General features: G+C 36.4%; 1 protein-coding gene across 2 annotated transcripts in view; it reads right to left on the bottom strand.

The window, feature by feature from the left end:
* XPO5 (exportin 5) overlaps nt 1–21,762 on the bottom strand; it is a 79,071-nt gene that overhangs the window by 42,022 nt on the left and 15,287 nt on the right. For both annotated transcript variants that reach the window (XM_077161881.1, XM_077161880.1), the window contains 5 exons: nt 17,599–17,682; nt 16,936–17,061; nt 15,930–16,020; nt 14,726–14,854; nt 1,730–1,848 (listed from right to left, as the gene is read on the bottom strand). In XM_077161881.1, coding sequence (XP_077017996.1) covers nt 1,730–1,848; nt 14,726–14,854; nt 15,930–16,020; nt 16,936–17,061; nt 17,599–17,682 — 549 coding nt within the window. The remainder of the gene's footprint in view (nt 1–1,729; nt 1,849–14,725; nt 14,855–15,929; nt 16,021–16,935; nt 17,062–17,598; nt 17,683–21,762) is intronic.

The following is a 21,762-nucleotide window of genomic DNA, read 5'->3' on the forward strand; positions in this document are numbered from 1 at the left end:
TCTAAAGCTATTCCCTATGTCACTCCATTGCTAAAGCTGATGATGTTAAGCAATCCCGTTGCTCTGATTCTTACATTGGAAATACAAGCTCAGATTATGCCACTAAGATCAACATTATATATGTAGAACGGAATGATCAAAATAGGAACGTTTGCGTTTGGTTTTTTCGGTATTTAAAAAAACAAAATAAACTAATTAAAAAAAAGAACTAGATCAGCAGCTTTTCAATCTTTTTGGCCAAAGAACCTCTTGGTCAAAGACTTTCATGGAAGGGTAAATAAACCTGATAAAAGCTGAGCTGCTCCGATTGATACTGAGGTAAGTGTAGGGATTGAATGTAGAAAATGAGAAGTTTACAAACTGCTGGACTAGGTAATACTTCTCAGAGTCAGAAATTGATTGCTGCAAGTGGGAATGTAACAGGCTGAGCTTATTTTCACTTGCACATGCCTGGAGAAATATAATGTGTTTTAGCTTCATTAATGAACAGGTGAATTATTTCATCAACATACATTCACCAAAAGACTCATCTTTTCTGATTAGACATACTTCATTCTGATCCATTTCATTTTGATGAAAAGAAAAGAAAAAAAAAAGAGTCACAGATTTACTTTAAATAATTAATAAAGCCAGACATTATATCCACAACTCTCCTGGGAGGTTGGGGGGTGGTTACTTCTACTTGTTTTTCTTCCACTACTTGCTCTGACCTCTACCAAATTTGTAAAGTAATGTCACCTTATGCTTTGTCCCTGCCTCTTATCTCTCTCTTATATACATTCCAAACTTTTCGGGTTCTTTTTGACCAGCCAATATCAAGAAGACAATATCATCATATCAAGGGATTTGCTGTAAAACCCAGCCTACAACCAATTACATACCCTCCTCTCTCAAATATTGCCAGTCCTTTCTTACATCTTAAAGTACTTGAGAAACCCACACTATTTCAATATCTTTCCTGACTTCAAACTGAATCATATCCATGTTTGGATCCATTAAGACTGCCAGGAAAGGGAGCAGCACGGCCATTTCCCTTGATTTGTTAAGGGGCTTTATGACTTGTTAAACTTACTCTATTCCTTCAGAACTAATTTGTTAATATGGTGTTCATGAGATTTGCACTATATCTCCTTATCTTCAAGGGATTTAGAGATTCTTTACATGGTTCACTTAGAATATATAAAATATAATTACCACATGATCCAATTATTTTAATCTAATTTAACATGGTTAATATGGTATGTACTGTTATCCAATTACAGCTGCATCTGGGTAATGTTATAAGAGAAGGGTAACAGGCAACACAAAATATAAAAAATAAGACCTATCTATTCAGCATTATTTAAAGGAGACCCTATTCAATCAACACAAATATTCTGGGCCATGTGCCATAAATTGAAAAGGAGGGGTAATGACAAGTATCTCTCCAGATTATCCAATTCAAGATTTCCATCACTGTCTTCGCTTCAACAGTTACCCTACTTTACAGGTCATAGCATCTACATACTATGTACTACCTTAAAATGGACACTAGAGTATTATAGATGTGGGTTTGGATCAAGCTTTGCTACTTACTAGCTATATGAATTTGGGTATGTTATTTAACCTCTCTGAAATCTCAGTTTCCTTTTCTGTAAGATACTCATTCACAAAATTTCCTAACCTGCCAGTTTAAAAAACAAAAAACATCAAAATCATCATGCAACCAGAGAGAGAAAAAGTTACTTACTTCTTTATCTAGTGTTCGAAACATCTGGTTGACCACACTTTCCAAAAAAAAAGTCATGGCTTCCCACTGAACGAATGAAGGTGAGAAGATGGAGCAGAGGCCGCCTTCTCCAGGTCCAGCTGTAAAACACGATTTTATAACATATACATTTATTAGCACTGCAGGGTCACAAAAGACACAGAGAGACAATGAGGTCTTACAGATCACTAGGTAATTTCAGAGTTGAAGGAACAAGGTAATCTATAACCTCACTCAATCTGGGAAAATAAGCAATGTGTATGTGTGATAAAGACATAGAGGGGTTCCTATCCTGCTTCCACATCTAACAATAAGCTGTTGGAATGCACCTCTGTAAGCCTTGCCTGTAAAACCACTATGAGTATTCATATGCATGTATGAATAACCACTATGAGAATATGCATGTAAGCATCAAAATCAGTGGCCCATTAGGGACACTTGGTAAACGATAATTAATTCCCTCCCTTTATAATTTGTCAACAGGAATCTAAATGATACAGGTATTTGAGACCATAAAGAATCCTCCAAATAAGGAACAGATATAAGATACAAAATGCTGCTCCATATCCAACAGCCTCGTGACCTATGTAAGGGGTATGTCCAGAGAACTGTACCACTTCTAAGTTAACAAATAACACCAAGACACATCACTTAAAGAGTGGCAAAAAGGTTCAAAACTGCTTTTCTTACTTTCATACAGTGCTCCATTCACCAGCTTCATATTGGTGCAACATATTTCAAGTTGTTAGATGTAAGGGATCTTAAGAGTCAACTGCGAAGACTCAAATAAATAAATACCATGACTGTCAAGTAACTAATGAATCAGGAAACTACTAGTTTGGCTTTTTTTTTTTCTTTTTTCTTACTATATAGATCATTCCATTCTTCGTATACAATCAATAACTCACAATGTCATCACATAGTTGTATATTCATCATTACGATCATTTCTTAGAACACTTGCATCAACTCAGAAAAAGAAAGAAAAGCAAAAAGAAAGAAATTCATACATACCATTCCCCTTACCCCTCCCTTTGACTGATCACTAGCATTTCAATCTACCAAATTTATTTTAACACTTATTCTGCCTATTATTTATTTTAATCCATGTTTCCCTCATCTATCCGTAAGGTAGATAAAAGGAGCATCAGGCACAAGGTTTTCACAATCACACACAGTCACACAGCGAAAGCTACATCCTTATACAATCACCTTGAAGAAGCGTGGCTACTGGAACACAGCTCTACATTTTCAGGCACTTCCCTCCAGCCTCTCCATTATATTTTAACTAAAAAGGTGATATCTATATAATGCATAAGAATAACCTCCAAGATAACCTCTCAACTCTGCTTGAAATCTCTCAGCCATTGACAATTTTGTCTCATTTCTCTCTTCTCCCTTTTGGTCGAGAAAGAGGTTCTCTGGGGGTGACTCTTAGGTCTAATTTTAAGTAGGCTTAGCCTACCCATTGTGGGGATAAGTTTCAAATGAACAAAAACCAAGACTGAGGGCTTGGCCTATTGCTTTGGTTGTCCCCACTGCCTGTGAAAATATCAGGAATTCTCCACATGACGAAGGTGAATTACCCCCCTTTCTCATCATTCCCCCAAGGGGATTTTGTAAATACTTTTTATTCACTGTTCAAATCACTCTGGGATTTATTGGGGCATCACTCTGGACAAACCTATAAAATCCCATGCCCTAATCAAGGTTCCATGCATTTATGGTGTTCAATTAAACTGTCCATATAAGGTATAATAGGAATGCACTAGTCAAAATATAGATTTTGTACCAAATAAACATTTTTTGCTATAGTTTCACACGTAAGTTAAACTTTTAAAATATGAATTACCATCTATTTTCAACGCCTGCAGTATTGATTAGTCACTATCATTATATACTCTAGGCATTCCTAGATTATACCATCTCAGTGTTTATCAGCTATCTTTTCTGATTTCATTTGTGTTCCTAGCCCTCTTCCCTCTATCATTCTCACATTCGGCTTCATTCAGTATACTAACATTATTGTACTACAGTTAGGTAGTATTGTGCTATCTATTTCTGGATTTTTACAATCAGTCCTGTTGCACAATCTATATCCCTTCAGCTTCAACTGCCCAATATCTACCCTATTTCTGAAATTCTTCAAGATCATGCACTAATGTTAGTTCATATCAGTGAGACCATACAGTATTTGTCCTTTTGTTTCTGGCTAATCTCACTCAGCATAATGTCCTTAAGGTCCATCCATGTTGTTACATACTTCATAACTTTATTCTGTCTTACAGGTGTATAATATTCCATTGTATGTATATATCACAGCTTATTTAGCCTCTCGTCTGTCGATGGACATTTGGGCTGTTTCCATCTCTTGGCAATTGCAAATAATGCTGCTATAAACATTGGTGTGCAAATGTCCATTTGTGTACTTGCCCTATGGTCTTCTGAGTAGATACCTAGCAATGGTATTGCCAGATCATATGGCAAATCTATACTTAGCTTCCTGAGGAACTGCCAAACTGCCTCCCACAGCAGTCGTATCATTTTCCATTCCCACCAACAGTGGATAAGTGTGCCTCTTTCTCCACATCCTCTCCAGTACTTGTCATTTTCTGTTTTATTGATAATGGACATTCTGGTGGGTGTGAGATGATATATCATTGTGGTTTTCATTTGCATTTTCCTGGTAGCCAGGGAAGTTGAGCATCTTTTCATGTGCCTTTTGGGCATTTGTATTTCCTCTTCTGAGAAATGTCTGTTCATGTCTTTTGTACATCTTGTAATTGGGTTCTTTTTGTTGAGTTGAACAATCTCTTTATATATTCTGGATACTAAACCTTTATCTGATATATCATTTCCAAAAATTGTCTCCCACTGTATAGACTGTCTTTTTGCTTACTTAAGTTCTTTGATGTACAAGTGTTTAATTTCATGAGTTCCCATTTCTTTCTTTCTTCAATGCTCGTGCTTTGGATGCAAGATCTAGGCAACTACCTCCTATTATAAGATATCTCCCAACATTTTCTTCTAAAAACTTTATGGTCTTAGATCTAATGTTTAGGTCTTTGATCCATTTTGAATTAATTTTTATATAGGGTGTGAGATATGGATCCTCTTTCATTCTTTTGCACGTGGATATCCAGTTCACTAGGCACCATTTATTCAAGAAACTGTTCTGTCCCAGCTGAGTTGACCTGCCTGACTTATCAAAGATCAACTGCCCACAGATGAGAGGGTCTATATCTGAATTCCTTCTTCGATTCCATTGGTCAGTATGTCTATCTTTATGCCAGTACCATGCTGTTTTGACCAATGTAGCTTCATAACATGTCAAGTAAGGTAGTGTGAAATCTCCAACTTCATTTTTCGTTTTCAGATATTTTTAGCTATTTGGGGCACCCCGCCCTTCCAGATAAATTTGGTTATTGGTTTTTCTATTTCTGAAAAGTAAGCTTTTGGGATTTTAATTGGTATTACATTGAAACTATAAATCAATTTAGGTAGACTTGACACCTTAACTATATTTAGTTTTCCAATAAATGAACATGGTATGTCCTTCCATTTATTTAGGTCTTCTGTGATTTCTTATGACAGTTTCTAGTGGTTTTCTTTATATAGATCTTTTGTATCTATAGTTAAATTTATTCCTAGTTATTTTATTCTTTTGGTTGTAATTGTAAATGGAATTTTTTTCTTGATGTTCCCCTCCAATTGTTCATTACTAATGTATAGAAACACTACAGATTTTCAGTGTTGATCTTGTAACCTGCCACTTTGCTGTACTCATTTATTAGCTCTAGTAGTTTTGCTGTGGATTTTTCAGGGTTTTCGACAAATAGTATCATATCATCTGCAAACAGAGTTTTATTTCTTTCCAATTTTGATGCCTTGTATTTCATTTTCTTGTCTAATTGCTCTGGCTAGAACTTCCAACACAACGTGAATAACAATGGTGATAGTGGACATCCTTGTCTTGTTCCTGATCTTAGGGGGAATGTTTTCAGTTTTTCCCCACTGAGGATGATGTTAGCTGTGGGTTTTTCATATATTCCCATTTTCATGTTGAGGAAGTTTCCTACTATTCCTATCCTTTTAAGTGCTTTCAACAAGAAAGGATGTTGAATTTTGTCAAATGCCTTTTCTGCATCAATCAAGATCATCATGTGGTTTTTCTGCTCTGATCTGTTGATATGGTGTATTACATGAATTGATTTTATGTTGCACCATTCTTGCATACCCGAGATGAATCCTACTTGGTCATGGTGTATACTTTTTCTAATGTGCTGCTGGATTCAATTTGCAAGAATTTTGTTGAGAATTTTCGCATCTATCTTTATTAGAGAGTTTGGTCTATAATTTTCTTTTTTTGTACTATCTTTGTCTGGCTTTGGTATGAGGGTGATGTTGGCTTCATAGAATGAGTTAGTAGCCTTTTGTCCTCTTCAATTTTTTTGAAGAGTCTGATCAGGATTGGTACTAATTTTTCTTGAATGTTTGGTAGAATTCACATGTGAAGGATCCAGTCCTGGACTTTTCTTTTTTTGCAGCTTCTTAATGACTAATTCAATTTCTTTGTGTTTGGTTTGTTGAGGGTGTCTATTTCTTCTCGAGTCAATGTTGGTTGTTCATGCTTATCTAGGAAGTTGTCCATTCCAACTACATTGTCGAGTTTATTAGCATATAGTTGTTCATAGTATCTTTTCATTAGTAACTTTATTTCTGTAGGGTCTGTGGTTATGTCTTCTCTTTCACTTCTGATTTTATTTATTTGCATCCCCTCTCTTCTTCTTTCTGCCAACCATGCTAAGGGTCCATCAATCTTATTGATTTTCACATAGAACCAACGGTTTTGTTGATTTTCTCAATTGTTCACATGTTCTCAATTTTCACTTACTTCTGTTCTAATCCTCATTATTTCTTTCCTTTTGCTTGCCCTGGGGTTAGTTTCCTGTTCTTTCTCTAGTTCTTCCAAGTGGACAGCTTAATTCCTCAATTTTTGTTCTTTCTTCTTTTTAAATATAGGCATTCAGGGCAATAAATTTCCCTGTCAGCACTGCCTTTGCTGCACCCCATAAATTTTGATATGTGTGTTTTCATTTCCATTTGTCTTGAGATATTTACTGATTTCTCTTATAATTTCTTCCTCAACCCACTGGTTGTTTAACAGTGTGTTGTTGTGCCTCCAAATATTAGTGAGTTTTCTGGCACTCTGCCTATTATTGATTTCCAACTTCATTTCTTTATGGTCTGAGAAAGCGCTTTGTATGATTTCAACCTCTTTAAATTTATTGAGACTTGCTTTGTGACCCAGCCAGCATATGGTCTATCGTTGAGAATGATCCATGAGCACTTGAGAAAAAAGGTGTATCCTGCTATTGTGGGGTGTAATGTTCTATAAATGTCTGTTAATTCTACTTCATTTATTGCATTATTCAAATTCTGTTTCTTTACTGATCTTCTGTCTGAATGTTCTGTCCATTGATAAGAGTGGGGAATTGAAGTCTCCTACTATCATGGTAGATGTGTCTATTTCTCTTTTCAGTATTTGTCTCGTATATTTTGCGGCACTCTGGCTTGGTGCATAAATATGTATAATTTTTTTTTTTGAGATATTTTGCCGGAAGGTGTGGTGTATAAAGGATGTTTTATTTTATTTTGGTCTTATTTATTTATTTATTTTTAAACTTTTTTTATTAATTAAAAAAATTAACAAACAAAACATTAAGATATCATTCCATTCTACATATACAATCAGTAATTCTTTTTTTTTTTATTAACGGAAAGAAAAAAAAAGAAATTAACACAACATTTAGAAACCATACCATTCTACATATGCACTCAGTAATTCTTAACATCATCACATAGATACACGATCATCGTTTCTTAGTACATTTGCATTGGTTTAGAGGAACTAGCAACACAACAGAAAAAGATATAAAATGTTAATATAGAGAAAAGAAATAAAAGTAGTAATAATAGTAAAAAAACAAACAAACAAACAAAAACCTATAGCTCAGATGCAGCTTCATTCAGTGTTTTAACATGATTACTTTACAATTAGGAATTATTGTGCTGTCCATTTTTGAGTTTTTGTATCTAGTCCTGTTGCACAGTCTGTATCCCTTCAGCTCCAATTACCCATTATCTTACCCTGTTTCTAACTCCTGATGGTCTCTGTTACCAATGACATATTCCAAATTTATCCTCTAATGTCGGTTCACATCAGTGGGACCATACAGTATTTGTCCTTTAGTTTTTGGCTAGTCTCACTCAGCATAATGTTTTCTAGGTCCATCCATGTTATTACATGCTTCATAAGTTTATTCTGTCTTAAAACTGCATAATATTCCATCGTACGTATATACCACAGTTTGTTTAGCCACTCATCTGTTGATGGACATCTTGGCTGTTTCCATCTCTTTGAAACTGTAAATAATGCTGCTATAAACATCGGTGCGCAAATGTCCATTTGTGTCTTTGCCCTTAAGTCCTCTGAGTAGATACCTAGCAATGGTATTGCTGTGTTGTATGGCAATTCTATATTCAGCTTTTTGAGGAACCGCCAAACTGCCTTCCACAGTGGTTGCACCATTTGACATTCCCACTAACAGTGGATAAGTGTGCCTCTTTCTCCGCATCCTCTCCAGCACTTGTCATTTTCTGTTTTGTTGATAATGGCCATTCTGGTGGGTGTGAGATGATATCTCATTGTGGTTTTGATTTGCATTTCTCTAATGGCCAGGGACATTGAGCATCTCTTCATGTGCCTTTTGGCCATTTGTATTTCCTCTTCTGAGAGGTGTCTGTTCAAGTCTTTTTCCCATTTTGTAATTGGGTTAGCTGTCTTTTTGTTGTTGAGTTGAACAATCTCTTTATAAATTCTGGATACTAGACCTTTATCTGATATGTCGTTTCCAAATATTGTCTCCAATTGTGTAGGCTGTTTTTCTACTTTCTTGATGAAGTTCTTTGATGCACAAAAGTGTTTAACTTTGAGGAGCTCCCATTTATTTATTTCTTTCTTCAGTGCTCTTGCTTTAGGTTTAAGGTCCATAAAACCGCCTCCAATTGTAAGTTTCATAAGATATCTCCCTACATTTTCCTCTAACTGTTTTATGGTCTTAGACCTAATGTTTAGATCTTTGATCCATTTTGAGTCAACTTTTGTATGGGTGTGAGATACGGGTCCTCTTTCATTCTTTTACATATGGATATCCAGTTCTCTAGGAACCTTTTATTGAAGAGACTGTTTTGTCCCAGGTGAACTGGCTTGACTGGCTTATCAAAGATCAAATGTCCATAGATGAGAGGATCTATATCTGAGCACTCTATTCAATTCCATTGGTCGATATATCTATCTTTATGCCAATACCATGCTGTTTTGACCACTGTGGCTTCATAATATGCCTTAAAGTCAGGCAGCGCGAGACCTCCAGCTTCGTTTTTTTTTCCTCAAGATACTTTTAGCAATTCGGGGCACCCTGCCCTTCCAGATAAATTTGCTTATTGGTTTTTCTATTTCTGAAAAGTAAGTTGTTGGGATTTTGATTGGTATTGCATTGACTCTGTAAATCAATTTAGGTAGGATTGACATCTTAACGATATTTAGTCTTCCAATCCATGAACACGGTATGCCCTTCCATCTATTTAGGTCTTCTGTGATTTCTTTTAACAGTTTTTTGTAGTTTTCTTTGTATAGGTCTTTTGTCTCTTTAGTTAAATTTATTTTAAGTACTTTATTCTTTTAGTTGCAATTGTAAATGGGATTCGTTTCTTGATTTCCCCCTCAGCTTGTTCATTGCTAGTGTATAGAAACGCTATGGATTTTTGAATGTTGATCTTGGAACCTGCCACTTTGCTGTACACATTTATTAGCTCTAGTAGTTTTGTTGTGGATTTTTCCGGGTTTTCGACGTATAGTATCATATCGTCTGCAAACAGTGATAGTTTTACTTCTTCCATTCCAATTTTGATGCCTTGTATTTCTTTTTCTTGTCTAATTGCTCTGGCTAGAACCTCCAACACTATGTTGAATAATAGTGGTGATAATGGACATCCCTGTCTTGTTCCTGATCTTAGGGGGAAAGTTTTCAATTTTTCCCCATTGAGGATGATATTAGCTGTGGGTTTTTCATATATTCCCTCTATCATTTTAAGGAAGTTCCCTTGTATTCCTATCTTTTGAAGTGTTTTCAACAGGAAAGGATGTTGAATCTTGTCACATGCCTTCTCTGCATCAATTGAGATGATCATGTGATTTTCTGCTTTGATTGGTTGATATGGTGTATTACATTAATTGATTTTCTTATGTTGAACCATCCTTCCATACCTGGGATGAATCCTACTTGGTCATGATGAATAATTCTTTTAATGTGTTGTTGGATACGATTTGCTAGAAATTTGTTGAGGATTTTTGCATCTATATTCATTAGAGAGATTGGTCTGTAGTTTTCTTTTTTTTGTAATATCTTTGCCTGGTTTTGGTATGAGGGTGATGTTGGCTTCATAGAATGAATTAGGTAGCTTTCCCTCCACTTCGATTTTTTTGAAGATTTTGAGCAGAGTTGGTACTAATTCTTTCTGGAATGTTTGGTAGAATTCACATGTGAAGCCGTCTGGTCCTGGACTTTTCTTTTTGGGAAGCTTTTGAATGACTGATTCGATTTCTTTACTTGTGATTGGTTTGTTGAGGTCATCTATTTCTTCTTGAGTCAAAGTTGGTTGTTCATGCCTTTCTAGGAACTTGTCCATTTCATCTACATTGTTGTATTTATTAGCGTAAAGTTGTTCATAGTATCCTGTTAGTACCTCCTTTATTTCTGTGAGGTCAGTGGTTATGTCTCCTCTTCCATTTCTGATCTTATTTATTTGCGTCCTCTCTCTTCTTCTTTTTGTCAATCTTGCTAAGGGCCCATCAATCTTATTGATTTTCTCATAGAACCAACTTCTGGTCTTATTGATTTTCTCTATTGTTTTCATGTTCTCAATTTCATTTATTTCTGCTCTAATCTTTGTTATTTCTTTCCTTTTGCTTGCTTTGGGGTTAGTTTGCTGTTCTTTCTCCAGTTCTTCCAAGTGGACAGTTAATTCCTGCATTTTTGCCTTTTCTTCTTTTCTGATATAGGCATTTAGGGCAATAAATTTCCCTCTTAGCACTGCCTTTGCTGTGTCCCATAGGTTTTGATATGTTGTGTTTTCATTTTCATTCGCCTCGAGGTATTTACTGATTTCTCTTGTAATTTCTTCCTTGACCCACTCGTTGTTTAAGAGTGTGTTGTTGAGCCTCCACGTATTTGTGAATTTTCTGGCACTCTGCCTATTATTGATTCCCAACTTCATTCCTTTATGATCCGAGAAAGTGTTGTGTATGATTTCAATCTTTTTAAACTTGTTGAGATTTGCTTTGTGACCCAGCATATGGTCTATCTTTGAGAATGATCCATGAGCACTTGAGAAAAAGGTGTATCCTGCTGTTGTGGGGTGTAATGTCCTTTAAATGTCTGTTAAGTCTAGCTCATTTATTGTAATATTCAAATTCTGTTTCTTTATTGATCCTCTGTCTAGATGTTCTGTCCATTGATGAGAGTGGCGAATTGAAGTCTCCAACTATTATGGTAGATGTGTCTATTTCCCTTTTCAGTGATTGCAGTGTATTCCTCACATATTTCGGGGCATTCTGATTCGGTGCGTAAATATGTATGATTGTTACGTCTTATTGAATTGTTCCTTTTATTAATATAGAGTGTCCTTCTTTGTCCCTTTCAATTGTTTTACGTTTGAAGTCTAATTTGGTGGATATTAATATAGCTACTCCTGCTCTTTCCTGATTGTTGTTTGCGTGAAGTATCTTCTCCCAACCTTTCAACTATGTTTATCCTTGGGTCTCAGATGCGTCTCCTGTAGACAGTATACAGATGAGTCCTGGTTTTTAATCCATTCTGCTAATCTGTGTTTTGACTGGAGAGTTTAATCCATTAACATTTAGTGTTATTACTATAAGGGCAATACTTTTTTCTACCGTTTTGCCTTTTGGATTTTATGTCATATTTAATTTTTCTTCTTTTTACCTTTATTGATAGTTTTCATTTCTACACGCTTTTCCACACCTCTCTCCTGTCTTTTCATATCTGTCTCTAGTCTCCCTTTAGTATTTCTTGCAGAGCCAGTCTCTTGCGCACAAATCCTCTCAGTGATCTTTTGTCTGAAAACGTTTTAATTTCCCCCTCAGTTCTGTAGGGCAATTTTGCTGGATATAGAATTCTTAGTTGGCAGTATTTGTCTTGGTAACTTAAATATATCATACCATTCCTCGCCTCCATGGTTTCTGCTGAGAAATCTATGTATAGTCTTACTGGGCTTCCTTTTATGTGATGGATTGATTTTTCCTTGCTGCTTTCAGAATTCTCTCTTTAGGACATCTGACATTCTGATTAATCTTGGAGTACGTCTATCTGGATCTATTCTTTTCGGGGTACGCTGCACTTCCTGGATCTATAATTTTAAGTCTTTCAAGAAGAGTTGGGAAATTTCCAGTGATAATTTCCTCCATTAGTTGTTCTCTTCCTTTTCCCTTCTCTTCTCCTCCTGGGACACCCACAACATGTATGTTTGTATGCTTCACCTGCCATTCAATTTCCTGAGTTGCTGCTCAGATTTTTCCATTCTTTTCCCTCTATTTTCTTTTGCTTGTCGGATTTCAGATGTTCCGTCCTCCAATAAACTTACCCTATCTTCTGCCCCTTGAAATCTAAACATTGTAGGTTTCCATCTCTTCTACTGTGTCTTTCGTTCCTGTAAGTTCGTTCTGCAATTTGTTTTTACATTCGTTGGATTTCTCCCTTTTGTTTGTCCCTTGCCTTCTTTATATCCTCCCTCAATACACTGATTTGATTTTTGATGAGGTTTTCCATGTCTGTTTGAACATTGTGAATTGTTTCAACTACTGTATCTCCTTTGAATGGTTGGTTTGTTGTACTGACTGAGACATAACTTCAATTTTCCTAGTATGGCTTGTTATTTTTTGCTGGCAGCTAGTCATATGATTTCCTTAATTTATTCTATAGATCGTTTTCACCTAGGATTTTCTTGCTGGGTGACTCTGTTGTCTATCTATTCTTTGATATTCAGTTCAGCTTATTCTAGACCTCTAGCTTAGGCTTTGTTTAAAAGATCACAGTTTTTCTGTTCTTATTTTCTTGTTTCTTGCTCTGCCTGTATGGTGCCTTTTTCACCCCCTTAGGAGGGTCTACTTAGGTATTACAGACCCTAGCCAGATTTTCTCAGAGTAAACTGGCCTCCTGTCAGGAGGAAAGAGTCACCTGTGTTAGTTTTTCCTGCAGGTGAGATCCAGCAGGTTGAAAGATTTTCCTATGAAGTCTCTGGACCCTGTGTTTTTCCTATCCTGCCTGGAATGTAGCACATGTCTGTTTGCAGGTTCCACGAGCATAAGATGATGTGTTACCTTTAACTTCAGCAGACTCTCCCTGCTAGAGCCGTGGTTAAGACAAAGGAGAGGTTTTAGGATGGCTTTAATTGCTTCACTTTTCCAGACCCTGGGGTCTGAATTCTTTGAGGGAGGGATTCCCCCTGTGCTGGGCCCCACCCCTCTCCTGGGGAAGGCACAGGGACCAGACAAACTCTCAAACAAGCTTAATTCTGTCCATGCCTGGGGCAGTTGGAGCCTGAGAAGCCCTGTCACTTTATCTAAAGAGTAGTCAGGCCGTAGAAACACAGCCACAAAAAAAGAGAGAAAAATCCTTTTCAGAGTAGGATCCCATTTCTTCAGGTTTGCCAATCAAGAGCTGAAGTTGGTACATTGCTTTGTGTATCTCGAGGTCCTATGCGTCCCTTCTTTCCTTCAGGGCCCAGACCCTTTCAAGTATTATATGTTATCTGACCCAAAAACCTCTGATTTTTTTTTTCTTTTCTCTTTTTCCGTCAGCTCGGTCCCCTCTGCGCCAGGCAAAAACCAGCAACCTCAGCTTTTACTTGAGGTTCAGCTGCGCTGGGGGCCTATTTTTAGTACTCAGAATTTGTTAATTAATTCCACATTTGGAGCTTGGTCATGTTCAGCCCCTGCTGCTAATAAAGTCTGTTTCCTTCCCCCTCTGGGAAGCAGTCTGTGCGGGAGGGGTGCCAGCCACTGAGGCTTGGGGAACTCACGGTTGTAGGTGGGCTTGCAGCCGGTCCAGTTTGTCCAGACTGAGTATGCTGTGTGTTCATTCAGTCACTGATGTGGCCCCAGCAGTTGTTCTGTACTATTCCTGGCTATTTACTAGCTGCTCTGGAGGACGAATTAAATCCCACACCTTACTAAGCCACCATCTTGGCCCGGAACCTCTCAGTTTGGTTCTTTTTTAAAGCAGTGATTTCCACCTGTTAATTCACACTCTTCTGACTTATTTAACATGTCACCCACAGCATGCTTAACAGGATGACAGAAGATCTGGAACACAGAGAAGCTAACTGATTTATGCACTTGGGCAGAGGGGGATAGTCTAATTTTATATCAAGTGTCATTGAGGTGGTTGAGTGAAATGGGAAGTCCCTGCACTGCTGCTGCTGTTATGCTTGACAAACAAATGATTCTGAGTTTAGGAATGGTGTTGTGCAAGAACTTGGCTGAAAAATTTTAAGTAGTTAGGTTCAGACATGTAATATGTTAAGATGGTGCCTGAAGTAAAGTAATGAAGTTAACAATAAGCAAATGGTTGATTCTGTTGGAAAAGAAAAATGGAAGCAAAACTTATATGGACGTGGTTTTACTATAGTTTATCCTAATTTATAATTTGGTATTAAGTTATCTGTTTTCTCAGTATATGCCTATGAAAAGGCTCATTGCCCAAGATGGAATTAGGCAGTGGGCAAATATATTTTTCAAAAGTATGTTCTGAAGTATTTTCTAAAAAGAGGACTCTCTCTTTTTGTACAGTTCTGGCACAATTAATTTTATTAATTTTCAAGAATGAAAAAAACTTACAATTCATGGATCCAGTATCAACAGAAGTTGACAGTTGATACTTTAGCCACTCTCCAGCCATCTGGAAACTAGTCTTAGGATCTAAACGACATGCCAACCTCATCACTTCTCCTTGTTGCGCCCGCGAAGCTGCCAAGGGAAGGAGATTAATCAGTAATTGGCATTCAACAGGTGCTTAATGTTTACTCAAGTATCTATCCAAGGGGGAAATGTTCAAAGAAACTGCTTTGCAGACATGAGTTTCTCACAAGCATGTTCTATATAGCTCTATTGAATTAATGAACCCAGAAATTTAAAAAAATAAATTTTTCTTTGGAAGCTGAGTTATCATATTGTACTCCTAGTGCAAGAAAAATGAAAAGATATGCCCACAAAAAAACCTGCACATCAATTTTCATAGCAGTAGTACTCATAATAGTAAAAAAGTAGAAACAACTTAAATGTCCATCAACTGATGAATGGATAAATAAAATATGGTAAATTCATACAATATCACTGATAATGAAAAGGAGCAAAGCAATAATGCATGTCACAACATGGACAAATCTTGAAAGCATTATACTAAGTGAAAAATGAGCGCCACAAAAAACACCACACATTGTATGAGTCTATTCATATGAAACGTCCAGAACAGGCACATCTATAAGGACAGAAAGTAGACTTAGTGGTTGTCTAAGGCTGGGGTGGGAGGATGAGAGGACTGGAGGATAACTGCTAACAGGTGTGGGGTTTCTTTTTGGGGTGACAAAAATACTCTAAAATTGAGATAATGATTGTACAACTTTGTGAATATACTAAAAAACAATGAATTGTTCATTTTAAATGCAGGAATTGTATGGTAAGTGAATGAAATCACAATAAAGCTATTAAAAAAGGGGGTGGGAGAGATATACTAAAGAAAACCTCTTTTTTGGGGGGGGGGAAGGAACTGTAAGTATTAAAAAAAATTCAAGAGTGCTTTAAGTACTGCTATTATCCCTAAGCAATAATGTTCAACAACAGAGCGTTATGCGTTTAAGCAGGGGTGGACTAGAGAATACCACTGAAATACGTTGAATCTCAGGATCTTTCAGCAACCTGAAACTAGAGTGTAAGCAGGTTGTTGTCCAAATTTGGGCTGTTTAAAAAGAATCCTAGAGGTCATAATATTAGACACCATTCTGAAATTGTAAGGAGAAACAAATTCCAGGCCAAGAGCACTTACAGTTGAAGAAAGCATTGAAGTCCTCATCACTATCAAAATCAATTCGAGAATATTCACAGCTAGGGCTGTCTGTTTTAGAAGGAAAGCCCATCTGGAAAGAGAGATGATAGGGGTAGGGGATGAAAATGGACCTATTAAATGAATTCTTAACCTCTAGGAGCACAACTATTTTTTAATTTGTTTAAGAGTTAAGGTTTGTATAAGATATTTTATGATTAATAACTACTTCTGCTCTACTCCCACTCTAGCATTTCTGAGTGGTAGAAAAGAGAACATTTTCTTAGTTGATACCCTCTTCAAGGAGAATTAAATTTTAGAATCCATTTAGGGTCTGCAAGTATGATGATGTTCCAAGACAAAATGTTAAGATAGACTGCAATAAGTAAGAAAGAACTGAGAGCTATCTGCCTCATTAAATGCTGAACTCTGGGAGGATAAGCATGTGGAACTTTGTGTTTTATTCAAAAAGTACTGAATATCAGGGCAGGAATTAGGCTAAGCAAATTGCCTGAGCAAATAAGGGGGGAACTTTATAAATCAAGATAAAGCTAAAGAACCTGAAAATCACATAGGGAATCCAGGGATAACTTTCTTCTGAGGTAGCAAGCAACTGTTTCCACCCTCACTCCATTCTCACTAACCTTCCTGACTCTCAACTGGACTATCCCTAGATATTACCTCCTCTTTAAATTTTCCTGATTCCACCCTCCTCTGTAGTCCTAAAGCTTTTAACCCTATATAACAAGCATCATAAGGTATGGTCACTGTGGTTTTCCTATCACTTCTTTTTCCCAGACTTAGCTCAACACGTGCTATCTAAGTGCTCCTAAAATGAAAGAGCAGATATCATAACGACAATAGAACACTTTCTCCCTAAATATGCCCAAGTCAAAAATATGCCCAAGGAAGGGATTTTAGCTCCCAGAAAAGGTTGTCAATGATGACAACCAAAGTCCTATTATGTGTATTCACCTACATTCCACATATTCAGATTCTGATTACATACCTTCACCAAGTTAGTCATAGAAGCACGAAGATATTTTGGTATTATTGCTAATAACAAAGGATCACGGGATAGGATCTCATGCCTAAAGAGGGCTCCCCAAGTCATCTGAGTTGAAGAGCGTAGAAACTAAAGGAAAATAAACAAAAGACTCAGAGTTCAATGATACAGATTCTATATGACCAGGATTATTAGCTTAGCACAGCTACTACCAACTACATTATTTCATAAAAATAAATCTCTTCTATAGATTGAAATGGCCCCTACTGCAGTGTATTAGTAATGACTGCTCACTATGGACCACACATTAGTAAGACAAGCTGTGTCTCTGATGCAATTCCTGGAGTGTGACCTCTGAACACCACTTTTCTCCTGTGCAAGAAAAGTTATTGGAATCTCGGTGATATAAGGAAAATCTTGAATTGGAAATTAATTATTTTATAGCGACACAATTAATAAGACAACTGGGACATAACTTATGCCTGAAGTTATCAGAATGATGTTACCTGACAGGGAAAGCTGCTTGACTTAGCAGAAAGATCCAACAATTCTCTTAGATCCTTAAGAGTCAAATTTTGCCATTGAGCTGCTGATATCTCAGGCCATGGTGCCTGATTTCTGTTACATTTAAACCAAATTTTGAGACGTTACCTGCATAAAGTTTACCTGACTTGGATGGGTTGTGAAAGCAAGAAAAGATTCCAGGTATTTTCCAAAGTTCACTGGTGTTTCTACATCAGTATCTACCCCCTGCAGGAGAAAAAGACCACTACATTAATGATGCTGTGGTATGTGGGCAAGAGGAGTGGGGTGGGATGGGTGGGGAAGGAAGTAATAAACACAGATATCCGACACCTTCAAAATCAGTTTTGTCATTCCATTCTACATACACATAGATGCATATTCATCATTTCTTAGTACATTTGCAACGATTCAGAAAAAGAAATAGAAAGACAACAGAAAAAGAAATAAAACGATAATAGAGAGAAAAAAATAAAAATAAAAAAAAAATTTTTTTTAAATCAGTTTTGAAGGACTTTATACTTCCCCTTGGCCTAAGAAAGGTATCATTTCAAGGTCTAATTCACACAGCATATTATCAATGTGAGAATAAGATATCTCCTGAAAAAGCCTCCCCAGAGATAGTCAGTGAATAAAAGGACAAATCTCACTTGCTTAGAACTCTGGAGGATGACAGAGACTGGAGAAGACTCCACAAAAACTGAAGAAGAAAACAAAAACTATTTCCCTTCTAGACTTGTTGGTCCCTAACCCCTTACCTGGTCCCATGTAGTTTGGGAGTCTCTCAAGGGCAACTCAGGTCCTTCCTACCATGGACAGAGACTACAGAGCCACAGCGACAGTAAAAAGATGCATATCCAGGCACAGGAACCCAAGTCCACAGAGACCCAAGGCAGAACACAAGGTGCTGAGGAGTAATGGAAACAAAACGGCCCGCGAGGTGACGGTGGGGTATGAGACCACAACAGAAATTTTGGCAAGAGCTGCACCTGTTATATCCAATTTCTGTTGGTTGGACCACCTAAACACAAAACTTTTCTGTAGTGATCCACCTTTCTGACTGATATCATCTGGCTCCCTGAGGAGGCATACCCTTATGGAGAAAAAAATAAGAGGCAAAAAATCCTCACAGAAAAAAAAAAACAGTTTACATGCGTTGGTGTTGAAACTGAACTGTTCTAAGACAGGACAGATCCTAGAACAGAAAACTGTAAAGATAAGGGGGCAGTGAGTGAGGGAGAGAATTTAAAGAAATCGTAGGAGCTAGAGAGAAAATTACGCACAAAACCAAACAGAACAATTCAAGATACCTGGAGAAGGAATAGAGGATAGGAAGTTTTCTTCTGGATATGAAACAAATGTACAAAACATGCAATCTTAAAAACTATATCACATATCCAAGGTAAGAATCAGATGAAGAACAGTAAGAAAACCTTAACAACATGGGCTATTCCAAAGATCTAAAATAAGTTGGACCAAGTGTCAAAGAAGAGCCTTAACAAAAGGCCAATCAACAATAAAACCTGAGACAAGAGGGAGAAACTGACTCTTGATAATCAGATAATCAGATGCCTAGACATCAAAAAACAAAACAAACAAACAAACAAACAAACAAAAACGAAGAAACAGGAAGATATGGTTCTGCCAATGTACCAAACTGAAACTTCAGAGGAGATACAGAATTTAGAATAACTAACCAAAGTCATTCAAACAAATCTCCTATATCAATTCAAAGAGATGACGTGAAAAATATGGATAAAGTGCTAAAGGATATTACAAAAACAATGTGTGAGCACAAAGAAGAATCTGAAAATATAAAAAGAAACAGCTGAAATTATGGGGAAGAAAGGCACAATAGTAGAGATTTAAAATACACTAGAGGCATACAATAGCAGATCTGAACAGGCAGAAGAAACAATCAGTGAACTAGAAGACAGGATAAATAAAACCATACAGTCAGAAGAACAGAGAAAAGAATAGAAAAATTTAGCAGTATCTCAGGGAACTGAGTGACAGCATAAAGTGTACAAACATATACATCATGGGTGTCCCAGAAGAAGAGAAAGAGAAAAGGGGAAGAAAGAATATTTGAGGAAATAATGGTCCAAAATTTCCCAACTCTTATGAGACACAAATATACATGCTTAAGAAGCACAACATATTCCAAACAATAAATCCTAATAGACCTATTCTGAGACACATACTAATATAGAATGTTAAATATCAAAGACAAAGAGAGAATTTTGAAAATTCATCACATGCAAGGGATCTTCAAATAAAACAAGGGGCTGATTTCTCATCAGAAATCATGGAAATGAAAAGGCAGTGGTATGATACATTTAAGGTACTGAAAAGAAAAACTGCCTGCCCCAAATTCTTTATCTGGCAAAACTGTACTTCAAAAATGAGGAAGAGTTTAAAATTATTCACAAATAAACAGAAACTGGGAGAGTTAGTCAACAAGACCTGTCCACAAAAACTGCCAGAGTTAGTTTGTTCTACAGGTTGAAAGAAAAAAGACAGGAGAGAGTAGCCTGGAGCAGTGTGAAGAAATTAAGATTATCAGTAAAGATAACTAAAAGGGTAAATGCAAAACCCAATATATTATATTCTCAATAAACAACTCTACACTTTAATTTTTATAAGAGTCAGAATACAATTGAACTAGAAAAAGGCATATTTACTAATAATGGAAATGCAAAATATAAAGTGGTAAAGTGGACAAAAATAACATAAAGAGGGAAAACAGAGGGATATGAAAAGAGAGAATGTGTACGCTATTGAAGCTAAGCTGGTATCTTTTTCCAATTAGTAGGTTATAGATGTAGATTTGGTAATATAAGCCCCAGGGTAACCACAAAAAGGTATTTAAAAAATATACAGAAACAGAAATGTGAAAAGGCTCAATCAGATACGTCACAAAAGATCAACTATCCAGCAACAGAAGAGAGAGAAAACTGCAATAAATTTGCAATAAAGGGAGAGAAAAAAGGTATGACATATAAAAACCAAACGACAAAATGACTAAAGTACTGCCTTTACATAAAACACTGAATTAAACTCCCCAATCAAAAGTTATAGATTGGTAGGATAAAAAAAAAAAAAAAAAAGTGTGATCCAATTACATGTTATTTACAAGAGACTCACCTTAGACCCAAAGACACAAATAGGTTGAAAGCAAAAGGCTAGAAAAAGATAATCCATGCAAATTGTTACCACAAGAGCTGGGACAGCTATACTAATGTAGGGCAAAACAGACTGCAAGATTGAATAACGATATAGCTTTCACAATGTGACTGTGTGACTGTGAAAACCCTGTGTCTGATGCTCCTTTTATCTACCTTGTCAACAGACAAGTAGAACATATGGAACAAAAATAAATAGTAGGGGGAACAAATGTTAAAATAAATTTAGTTTGAAATGCTAGTGATCAATGAAAAGGAGGGGTAAGGGTTATGGTATATATGGGCATTTTGAAAAGCCCACAGCTAACATCATACTCAACAGTTAATGATTCAAAACTTTCTTTCTAAGATCAGGAACAAGGCAAGAATGTCCATTGTCACCCTACTGTAAATCAAATTTTTTTTTTTTATTTTCTCCTCAGTTGCTCTTTACTCATGTATAGAACACTACTGATTTTTGCCTATTGATCTTGTATCCTGCCACTTGGTTAAACTGGTTTATTGGCTCTAATAGCTTTGGTGTAGATTTTTTTTGGATCCTAAATATAGGATCATGTCCTCTGCAAACAGTGAAAGTTTTACTTCTCTGTTTCCAATTTGGATGCCTTATATTTCTTTTTCTTGCTTAACTGCTCTAGCAAGAACTTCCAGCATAATGTTAAATAAAAGCTGTGACAGTTTATGAGAATGCTGTACTTATTACATGATTTTTCTGTAAGACCAGAACTTCTCTAATTAAACAACAACAAAAATCCCACAGCATATTTGTTCTTCAGACCTGGTTGATCCACATCTTTGTAACCCAACCTCTTAAATAACCAATCAATGGTTTATATCTTATGTTTGAAACTCCATCCTCTCTAACCTTTCAGGCCACTGCATAAAAGCATATCATCAAATCCAAATGTCTGTTCCAATGTCAAATCTTTTAACTTATAAAACAATATAAAATATTTCCCCAAACAGTTTTTTCCAGGTCAGACTAAAGTTTTCTTTTATGATCCAAAAAGATATCCTTTTATGATCCAAAAGGATTCCTTAGTCAAATGCATAATGTTTCAAGGGCAATAGTTTCATAAAACCTCTTAAAATATTTAAGTGTTAAGCATTTTTAATTAAATGC

This window comes from Tamandua tetradactyla, chromosome 5 (genome assembly GCF_023851605.1).
Source record: "Tamandua tetradactyla isolate mTamTet1 chromosome 5, mTamTet1.pri, whole genome shotgun sequence".
Lineage (NCBI taxonomy): Eukaryota > Metazoa > Chordata > Mammalia > Pilosa > Myrmecophagidae > Tamandua > Tamandua tetradactyla.